Source organism: Heterocephalus glaber, unplaced genomic scaffold (assembly GCF_053883595.1).
Source record: "Heterocephalus glaber isolate CG9 unplaced genomic scaffold, H.glaber_assembly_v1.0 deba00001606, whole genome shotgun sequence".
In the NCBI taxonomy this organism is placed as follows: domain Eukaryota; kingdom Metazoa; phylum Chordata; class Mammalia; order Rodentia; family Bathyergidae; genus Heterocephalus; species Heterocephalus glaber.
Window position 1 is genome coordinate 6,122,096 of NW_028258377.1, and position 10,899 is coordinate 6,132,994.

The 10,899-nt window shown below is 37.8% G+C and overlaps 1 protein-coding gene across 2 annotated transcripts; it reads left to right on the forward strand.

The window, feature by feature from the left end:
* Positions 1-207: 207 nt before the first annotated feature.
* On the forward strand, positions 208-10,164 carry Tmed7 (transmembrane p24 trafficking protein 7). 2 transcript variants are annotated; one of them, XM_087194692.1, is made up of 4 exons: positions 208-678; positions 4,595-4,840; positions 8,635-8,762; positions 8,931-10,164. In XM_087194692.1, the coding sequence occupies exons 1-4, from the start codon at positions 496-498 to the stop codon at positions 8,935-8,937; spliced, it is 564 nt and encodes a 187-aa protein (XP_087050818.1). In that variant the 5' UTR covers positions 208-495; the 3' UTR covers positions 8,938-10,164. The 2 variants fall into 2 exon arrangements, with proteins under 2 accessions (XP_087050818.1, XP_004836233.2); XM_004836176.4 differs by having other exon boundaries at positions 209-678; positions 8,635-10,164.
* Positions 10,165-10,899: the final 735 nt, after the last annotated feature.

Here is a 10,899-nt window from a genome sequence, read left to right on the forward strand (position 1 = left end):
CAGCACTCCCGGAAGCCCGCTAGTCCTCCGCCACGTGCCCCTCCCAGCCAAAGGCAGGCCACACCCCCTCCTGGTCCTGCTCTTCTCCGCCTCATCCCGCCCCTCGTGCCGAATGCGAAGGACGCCTCGCCCGCTTCCACGTACGCACTCCAAAGTCTCCCCAGGAGAATACATCCGGGTCGCTGTGCAGGTGTCTTAGGCCCCGCCCCTTCCTGCCAGCACCACCGCCACTTCCGGCCATCTCTGGCCTTTTCCGTCGCTCCTCTGCCAGCAGTCTCTGTTCCTCAGGTCGTTGCCTATCCGTGGCCGGCCTCTTAGCGCTTCTTCCCGGAATCCTGCGGTTCCTTGTCACCCTGCAGCCCCCTGAGGCTCAGGGCGGCTCTGCCGTTTGCGTCTTCGCGGGCCGCCCCGGGTGAGGCCTGCCGCGCGTGGTGAGTCGGCGCGGACCTGACCCGCGTCCCCGCGAAGCTCTGCTGAGGCCGCCGCGGTCCCGGGATGCCGCGGCCGGAGTCGGCCGCTGCGGGCCGTTGGGGCAGCAGGATGCTCGCGCTCCTGCTGCTGTTGCTGTTGCCCGCGCCTGGCGGCGCCTCCGAGATTACCTTCGAGCTGCCGGACAACGCCAAGCAGTGCTTCTACGAGGACATAACTCAGGGCACCAAGTGCACCCTCGAGTTCCAGGTACCACGGGCCTGGCGGGCCCCAGGGTTGGGGCTGTGATCTTGGGGTGACTCCCTCTGTCGTGTTTCTTCATTCTTTAGCTAATTAAAGAATCACCTCTATGTGATCAGTGCAGGGCATTTGGCTTCCTTTTCTCAGAGGTCAGAGCAAGAGACATGAAAGGTCAGTTAAGATGTATGAATTCTAGAAACGCTTTCACTAGTCATAACATTTCTTTCCATGCTTTGATGGCTTTTATTGTAAGCCGTACTGAGCTTTCTTCCTTGAAAGATTCCTTTTTTAAAAAGGTTACTCCTATTCTAGAACGCCCAGTCCAAGTACTCCCATCCTCCCATAAAATCTCCATTTTAGTTGGATTTGCAATGCTGCCAATATCTGACTCCATTGCTTTTCAGTTTTTCCGGCGGTAGCAAGACTCTTGGTAGTCCCTGTCTTTGGAAATGCTCCGTTAGAGGATGAGCCGCCATCTCCCAAAAGAATTGTGATAAATGCGAGCTCCCTTCCTGTCTTTGGGGTTGTATTTTAAAAGGAGCTTTATTAAACAGGATGTCCTTTATTTAGTTGGTGAGAACGTTATTTACTCTGTCTTTGTTGACAGGCTCATTTAGCAATTGAGCAGCCACTGTGTGCTAGGTGCTGGTGATACAGAAGTGATCAAAACAGATAAAGTCACTGCCGGAGCTGTATTACCCATTCGAATTAGTACATTGGTACTTAGTAATTAGAACCTTAGTACATTCATCAAAACTGTATTTTAATAGCAATAAGTAGGGAATATGTAGTCTGATCTTTCAGAAACTCATTTTAACCTGAACTTTAAAGGGTGAGTTGTAAATACTTTGGTAAAGGAGATGGAGAATATCCTATGGGTAGAGTGAACACTTAAGAATTTGAGCACCATAATGAGATTCAGTAGGTTGAAAATAGGAGTCAGAGGAATGGAGGTAAGTAGGGGCCAGTCTGTCAGAGCCTTGCTGGACATGTTAAGGATTTTAGATCTTCCTTTGAGTATAGGACACCATCAGGAGATTTTAAGTAGTTCAGTGACATGACCAGAATCTTAGTGGCTGCATGGAATTTAACATGAAAGTAGAAAAGGTGGTTAAGATGTTTCAGAATACATGTGGAAGACTGTAGGAGACTCTTGTCAGTTCCAGGCAAGAAATGATAATGGTTTAGACTCTGGCTGTAAAAATGAGGAAGGAGAAAAATCAAAAGGTTTGGAGAGAATGAAGTAAGTTAAAGTCAACAGGAGTTGGTCGTAATTGGCTATGGTGGGTGAGGAAGGGGAGATTAAGGATGACCCTTATGCTTGTTAAATTCATGGATTAGGACTAGGGACCAAAAAGAACATATGTAGCAGGAATATTAATATAAAGTGTAAGCCAGAATTTCCTTTGTTTTTATTTAATAAATATTTCTTGAATTCTTAAATATGTGGATGCTGTGCTGGGTGTCAAGGATACTACACCAGCTTAAAAAAAAATAGCCTGGTTAAGTGTGTATAGTATGCCAGGTGGTTCAGGTATGTTAGGTAAATGTAGCAATAAAAATGTAAACAAGGTAGAATGTTGGGAGAGGACAGAGGAATCTTCAGGAGAAATTTAGCTGAAAGACTGATGTTTAACAGTCTGGCAGGATAAATAGGAATTGCTCTATCGAATAACCAAGGAGGGAGGAATGGCAGCCTAGGCAGGTATGTTTGGAACTTTCCAACAGGCCTCAAAAAAGTCTAAGCCCTTCTGCTATAGTTTGTGCATGGTGCTAAAATATACTGCGTAATAATAGTTTCACTTTTTTTGTGACTATGGATCAGAGGACTTTGGGGGAGGTTTGTACCAGTTTGTCAACCTATTTCTTTTTTCTCGTAACAGTAAGATTGATGATTTGTACCTGGTTTGGGTGTGTGCTCCCCACTTCTACAACACCCCACTGCCACCAAGGACTCTGCTGTTGAAACTGGGTACATAGAAGGAATATGTCTGTATGACCAACAAAATATTTAAAAACCTAGCCAGCATACTTTTTTGAGTGTTCCTTGCACACTTGTGTGAGAGCATGTGTTTGGCCATCGACCTCACAGAGGGAGGACAAAGGAGCCCACATGTGACATCTCTAGACCCTTGTGAAATAGTCTTTGGCAGTGATGATTTAAATTATATTCTTGTTAATGATTTATTTTTCTTTTTTGGGGGGGGTTACCGGGGATTGAACTCAGGACCTTGTGCTTGCCAGGCTGGCGGTGGAACCACTGAGCTAAATCCCCAGCCCTAAATTATATCCTTTTCCTGTAATAAACTAGATTTGTAAGCATTGTCTTTTGGGGTCCTGTGATTCTCCTATAGGAAACAAACGCTATTGAACTGCCATGGTCAGTTCAGATGTAAAGTGAAAACTTGTCCAGAAAACTTGGGACATAGAATAAGCAAAGATATGAATATGAGAGATCCTGAGCCCATTTAATAGGTGGTACAATGAAATGGTATATCACTGTTAATAGGTTTGGATTTTCTGGTAGTCCACAATGAAGTGTCATTGTCAAAAAATTTTAAATGAGTGCTCAGTGAAAGTGGTGAAGAAAGACAGAATGCCCCCTCCACTCACACTCAGTTGGCATGTTGTGGGATTGCTGCTAATAGCAGGTAGTGTGTAGAGACCAGGGTGTTGCACATGGTGCAGTGCACAGTACAACCTACCCCGTGCTACAATTAATTATCCAGCTCAAAATGAGAGTGGTACCAAGGGTGGGAAACCCTGGGTTAGAGGGAGAACAAGTTAAACTGTGCAAAACTTTGTAAGAAATTGTGACAGTAAATTATTGTGGATTAGGAGTGGAAGGACTGGGATGAATTTGAGAGAGATAGTAAGATAAGTTTTTGTGATCATTTGGATAGGTAGGGACATTAAGTTTGGGATGATCCCCAGTTTCAGTCTTAGGTGACCAGACAATTTAAAAGGGTATTGACTCAAATAAGTGAACTTGTTTTAAATAGTTTGATGAGGGTGAGGCAGAGGATTGCAAGTTTAAGCCCAGCCTAGGCAGCTTAGAAACTTAATAAGAAGACCTTTCTCCAAGCAAAAAGGCTGAGGATGTAGCTCAGTGCAAAGGCCCTGGGTTCAATCCCAGTATCATCAAAAAATAAAAATTGATGGAACAAGGATGATGAGTCTACATCCTATCAGTTTATATGTATGTATTTGATAATTCAAAATACAGTGATCAAGTATGAATAACTGGGTATATCAAAACAAAGTCATTATTTTTCTACTGGAAAAACGATGTTTTTTGGGGGATGGGTAAATACCCACTTGAAAAGACCTCTTTTTTTTACATCAAAACATTTTTTGTGTATTAGTATATAAATATTATTTTTACAGTTTCTTAAGTATGTAGTTATATTTCGTTTACCAAAATGATCTTGTAACATAGTTCATTTAGTCATCATCTTTTTGAAGTAATGAAAGCTCACATGAGTAACATCTTTCTTTGAAGTCCAAAGTTTGACTTCTGTTTTATTGATAGAGAATGTCAGTATGTGAACCAAGGGAGTTGAAACTTGAAAATAACAAAACTGCATCATTTAGTCTCATGGTGGTTAGGAACTCTCAAACCTAATGTCTCTTCCTCATCACTTGCTTCTAAATTAAGTGATAGAATATTCCTGTATTAACTAGCACAGTTGCCTGAAATGAATAAAAATTCCTTCTCCATGAGGAAACTTGTCTAGTTTCTGTAAAACTTTGGATGAACTGAAATCTGCCTCCCATTTCAACCATTGGTGAAAATTTTTTTCAATGTAAAATTGCATGTGATAGTGAAAGTTATTGGCCCATAACCTTCTTGCCATTTTAACAAGTAATTGGTTAATTTCTCATCATTGCAGTGATCTCTCTTTTTTTTCTTAATCTCTTTTAGGTGATTACTGGTGGTCACTATGATGTAGACTGTCGATTAGAAGATCCTGATGGTAAAGTGTTATACAAAGAGATGAAGAAACAGTATGATAGTTTTACCTTCACAGCTTCCAGAAATGGGACATACAAATTTTGTTTCAGCAATGAATTTTCTACTTTTACACATAAAACTGTATATTTTGATTTTCAAGTTGGAGAAGACCCACCTTTGTTTCCTAGTGAGAACCGAGTCAGTGCACTTACCCAGGTAAATAAAAAGTTGATAAAATAGTACTAATATAATTATAGCTAAGAAATAAACATAATTTAATATTATGCATTAACTCATCGATGAACATAGGTTTTGAAGATTGAATTAAAGCCTCAGAATTGTCTTAATTTTTCAGTAGATTAAGCATTTCACGGAGAACTTAAGACTTTTGTAGTAAAAAACAATGTTAAAAGATTTAATGTAAAATATTAAGTGTGAAGAAAGCATTCAAATGAAAGGAAGATCACTATTACTTGGTTTTTTATTGCTGTGACAAAATACCTGTAATAATCAGCTTAAAAGCAGCTTGTGGCTTTATGGTTCCAGTCCATGGTTAACTGGTTTCATTGTTTTTGGACCTGTGGCAAGGCAGCAGCAACATCATAGCAAGGAGTGGGAAAGCACCTTACCTCATGCCAGGTAGGAAGCAGGGAGAGAGGCTATGCCCCTATGTCCCCTTCAAGGGCATGCCTCCAGTGACCAAGCCTTATACACTGGCCTTTGAGGGACATTTAAGATTCAATTGGTAACAGTCACTAAGATAGGAATATCAATAGTAAGGGAAATTTAGGAAGGCTAAGCACTACTTCAGTGCTTTTCTGTAACCTGTGAAGGAATGTTGCTACCGTGCCTTAGTAGGTTAGTGTAATTCGGATGAAATGATGCCTAAATTAACATATAAATACACTACACAGTGGTCTTTATACCATAATTAGTGTTATTCAACTGTTGTTACATTAATTTTCTGTAACTTAGGTAAAATACTGAAGATTAATGATGTCATCTAACAAAAATAGTTAATGTAAGCTAAATTGGGGTTTAAATTGAAGAAAGGTTAATAAAAAGCAAAAGAAATTTAAAGTCAGTAAACAGATACTGCTAAGAGAGGCTGTTTGATTTCCTGGTCAAATGCAATATGAGCTTAGGTTGTATCTTAAAGATTGTTTACAAAGCATGAAAAGAAATTATTGTACTGGTACACACCTATAATCCAAGCTAGTCAAAACGCTGAAGCAAGAGAATTGCAATTCTTGAGGTCAGCCTGCACAATTTAGAATACCCTGTCTCAAAATTTACGAAATAAAAGAGCTTATGGTAGAGTGCTTAGCACAAGACTGGGTTCAATCAACAGTACCAATACTACCACACACACACAAAAAAAGGAATTATTTACTATCTACTTGTTAAAACCTTAAACTGATGTTTTCAGTGTTTCCAGGTTCCATTTAGTTTCTCTGCTAACCATCCAGATGATAAGGACAGTTGTAAGAGTATATAACTGCCTTAATTCAAGCTTAGTTTTAGAAATGTTTTCTGTAGGATCCTGTATGAAAGGTACATCCCTTTGTAAAATGATTTTTCTTTGAGACTTTTGTTTATAACTTAATCCGTCCCTCTACTGTAATGGGTTTTAATTTGTGTAAGAAGGCAGCTTACTCTGAAAATGTAAGTGGGCAAATAGAACATGATTGGTAGTAAAGCAGTTAGTACTACTTAGCCTCCTTTCCATATGGCATTTTAAATCTTTTCTTAATGTCAATACTTTCAAAAAGCTAGTAAGTTTCTCATGTAGGAGAAATACTTACAAAGTAGTTATTCATATTTTAAAATGGAAAAAATTACCAGCTAATAAATGGAGAATAAATGAATGAGTTTTACTATCACTGGTTTTTACCCATTACTAAAATAGTGGATCTAGAATAGGAATGATAACTGTTTGGTGAAAAACTGATAAAAAGCTGATGGAAAACTTTATAATGGATGGATCAAACCAGTGTCATCTAAATCTAATGATCATTCACAAATGGACATTATGTGCTTTGTCATAATATGTCATAAGAAGTATACAGCCCTGCTCTGAGGCTTCCCACCCAGAACATCACACCCAAATCCCCTCAAATCTCTAGTTCCAGCCGACAGTTTACAGTGAATACCTAGAACAGAGAACAACATGGGAAAGAGGCAACAAAATCCAGAAAAGCGGGAGACTTCACAAGGTAGAGAACTTGGTTTTTTAAATAAATAGATGGCAAGGAAAAGAGAGAAAAAGAAAGAGAACCTAAAGACTAAAGACTTAAAGCCATACCAGCTGAATGGCTGTGTTGACCTTATTTGGATTCTGATTTGAAAACAACTTGGAGACATCAGGGAAAACCACCATCCTTTTAAAGTGTTATCTTTTAGGAATAAAGTGTAGAAAGTATTTGCAGCTAACCTGAAAATATCTGGAATTTGCTTTAAATACCTAATTGGGAAAAATAGATGAGGATTATAGATGAAACAAGATTAACCATGTGTTAATTATTGACATGGACTTCATTGTCATAGTCTCTGTTCTTTTGAATATATATGAAAATCGCCATTTTAAAAAAGAATACCACACACATCTCAAAATTTGTATGAATCTGTATAATTAAGTTGATTTTTCTCTAACCCACAAGTTCTTAACCCACATTCCTGGACAGGCTCCAAATGGTACTTATTCTGAATTTCTGTCAAATCCTTGCTCTTCTTATGTGTACTTTACAGGCAAAGAACCCGTGGGTCACATGTTATTTTGAAAATACATGGGAAGCAAAGAAATTACAGAAGCAGCTCTTAAACTCCTTAAAAATCATTCATTTTAGCACAATTTTGTCAATGTTTTATTCTTAGAGGCCTCAAAAAAACAAAATCATTTGTGTATTCTAATAGATAAGTTTTGTTAACCTCAATTTCTCAAATTTTAAAAAACACTTTTAACTGAGTATTTTTATAATTATTCCTTTTATACTTTGCTAGAGCCTTATTAAATATTTAAATTATTTCCTAATGCCTGTATACCTTAAAGTTAAAACTTATTTTTTAAAATTATTAATACATGTGTGGTTTGTGAAATAAAATAGTAATACGTCAGTCGAAAAATATTAAACCCTTGTATAAAAAATATTTAGATACAGCTGGGCATGGTGGCACACTCCTGTAATCCCAGCACTCCGGAGAGTGAGGCAGGAGAATCACTGCAAGTTGGAGGCCAGCCTGAACTGCACAGCAAGGCCCTGACTCAATACCCAAAACATTAATTAGTTAATTAATTAGATACAACCTTTCTTAAAGTAAATGGTGTAATGCAGAAGAATAAGGTATTAACAGATAAAGGTTCACAGACTGAATAGTGAAACTGAAACTTGTATCCCGTTGGAAACATGCATTGGTTTATTTACTGGTATAAGGGAGATTTATTTAGCAAATAGATAAATGTAAATAGAGATTCATACTCTGGTCATTTATTTTCAGATTCAAAAATTAGCTAAGGATTTTGATAGTATTATGTCCATATTTAAGATACTCGAAATAACTTTGACTAACTCCATCTGTTTTTATGCCATATTTGGTTGATTTGGGCTTTGACTTGTACTCATTATTGATGAACTTACCTGTCCTCTTTCTCCTAATTTTTCTTTAAAGACCCTGTGCATAAAATTCTGTAGCTGCCAGTGTTACCTGATAAGTATTTCTGTTGGGTTAGCTTAAGTGTCCTATCTTCCACCTTACTAATGCCATGCAGGTGACATCGCAGTTTGGGGAAAACAGCTTCTTTGTGGCCTCTCTAGCTTTACCACTGGTCCTAGGCAAAAGAGCAGAAGAGTTGCATTCCCAGGACAACTGGCATAAATGAATTAATGAATGCGTCCCCATTTACTAAATGTTAGTCCAAGGAGGAATTGAGATCAGACTGAAAGGATAAATATGCTAAATACAGGTTGTATAGAAAGTATTAAACATACTAACTGAAAATCTTTTCTCTTCAGATGGAATCTGCCTGTGTTTCCATTCATGAAGCTCTGAAGTCTGTCATTGACTATCAGACTCATTTCCGATTGAGAGAAGCACAAGGCCGCAGCCGAGCAGAGGATCTAAATACAAGAGTGGCCTATTGGTCAGTAGGAGAAGCCCTCATTCTTCTGGTGGTTAGCATAGGGCAGGTATTTCTTCTGAAAAGCTTTTTCTCAGATAAAAGAACCACCACAACTCGTGTTGGATCATAACTGCGTTATGAGAAGTGATACACCATTGCCACTATAATTTTGTTGTCTTCTAATTTTAGGTACTGAAGAACTTAATATTGGCAACATTTTAAAACCTTGCTCATGTACTTGCTGGGAGAGATGTACAATGCATATCCCCAAACTATGGAAAGGACACCTTTATTTATTTGTAAAGGTGGAAAAACTTTGGGACTTATTTTGGGCTCTTTATGTTAAATATTCAACACCAATGATCTGCTTTTTTCTTGGTTGTTTATATTACTCTTCGCACAATAAACTTTGGTATTTTGATTCATTTTAATCATTTAAAATACTTTTCTTGTAGTTGATATTTTTAAAAACAGATTTAATGTCTACATATGTTATGGAGGAAGAAAATTACTTTTTATTTATGTATAGTGAATAAAGTTATGTTTTTTAGGAAACCAAATGTGATTAACTATAGCCCAAGCCCTATTCTGCACTGCTTAATTATATTGGGGTCTTCCATAGAAATGGTAATTAACATTGATACAATTTTTAGTTGATTGTGATATAATTTATTTCTTGCTGGCTTGGACAATGTTAGATTTTTGTTTTTGAGGGGTTTATTCTATGATTTATAACTTGTTTTTCTACAAAGGCTACCACATAGAAAATGGTATGTATCCATAACATAATAGCGTTTATACAGACTTTAAAAGCCAGACTGTTACAAGAGGTAGAATAATAATTTGGAGGAGGGGTGAATTAAATGGGTAAAATTTTTAGTGAGTTATCTGCACTCTTTACATTTCTAGTGCTTTTACAAAAAAAAGTGATCTGTGTCATTTTAACATTTTAACTGGCTAGATCTTGCTCTTAATACAGCTTCAGTGTCTTCAAGTCCCTCCCAGTTGAAGTTGGCATTTGAAATATTGTATCACATAAATGCCATACATTTCATCCTCTTCATCCTCATGGGTGTGATGTACTGAGTTTTGGGGGGTTTTTTTCTGTTTTTATTTTTGTCTTGTGCTTTTTTTCCTGCAGTATCTGTTTAGCAATTCTAAAATGATTTAAAGGTTTAGAATGCTATGTGTGTTTCCTATTTGCAAATTTTCATTGATTGTACTTCATTTAATGAGTATTAGTACATATTCTGTACATTATAGGGTTTAGATTGTGTTTGTATCTTATAAGTTGTATAGATTGAGCTGACTGAAATAAGATTTTGTTCAAGCATTTCAGACTGAAATACAAGATGATGCAAAATTATATGGACATTTAAATTTAAGACTCTTCTGCTGTTTAAAAAACAAAAATCCAACTACTCTTCTGCCGTGCCTCCCTTTTTTACCCAAAGGTGATGAGTACTGAATAAGACTGTCATATGCCATGGACCTTGATTGAATAGCAATTCAGGCCTCTTAACCACTACTGACTAGAAGTAGCTCAATTCTAAGCTGTTTCAAAATCCACATGCATACACGTACACACACACACACACACACACACACAACTGGATATAAGAACAAAATGAATTCAGATTGCCCTGCTGGCTTTCTTCGATGTCACAGTGTAGTAAGAGATGAAATGTTTTCAGCCCTTTAAGATTCTTAAAGACCAAATAGCTATTCTTTCAACATTTATGAATGGATTAAAAAGTTCAAGACTTTGCAGATTTATCTGAGTTCTTGTGTTGAAGTTGTCCTGCAGCTTTAGAAACATCCCTTCATACTTAGATTTGAAGGTTTCAGGGACTAATATTAATATATTGATAAGAATGGGCATATGTAAAATATCTTTATCTGGTTGCTCATGGACTGTTGTGTTCAGATACGCCACAATTAAAGTCAGGTATAGATTTTGCCACATTTGGCTTAGGTTGTCCAGTCACTTAACCTGTGCCTCTCAAAATTTCATGATACTGCAGGTAGACTATTACCACAAATGGTTTTTCATGAAAACATTAAGATACAGTTTTTTTTAATCACCACTGTTAACCTGTTATTGAAAAGAGTGGCCAGGTATGGTGGTGCATGCCTGTAATCCCAGTGCTTAAGAGGC

Bases quoted from the DNA above. Each gene is read 5' to 3' on its own strand.
- Tmed7 (XM_004836176.4), top strand. From the start codon at position 496: ATGCCGCGGCCGGAGTCGGCCGCTGCGGGCCGTTGGGGCAGCAGGATG. The intron at 679-4,594 runs GTACCACGGGCC...AATCTCTTTTAG, and splicing joins AGTGCACCCTCGAGTTCCAG to GTGATTACTGGTGGTCACTA. The intron at 4,841-8,634 runs GTAAATAAAAAG...TTTTCTCTTCAG, and splicing joins GAGTCAGTGCACTTACCCAG to ATGGAATCTGCCTGTGTTTC.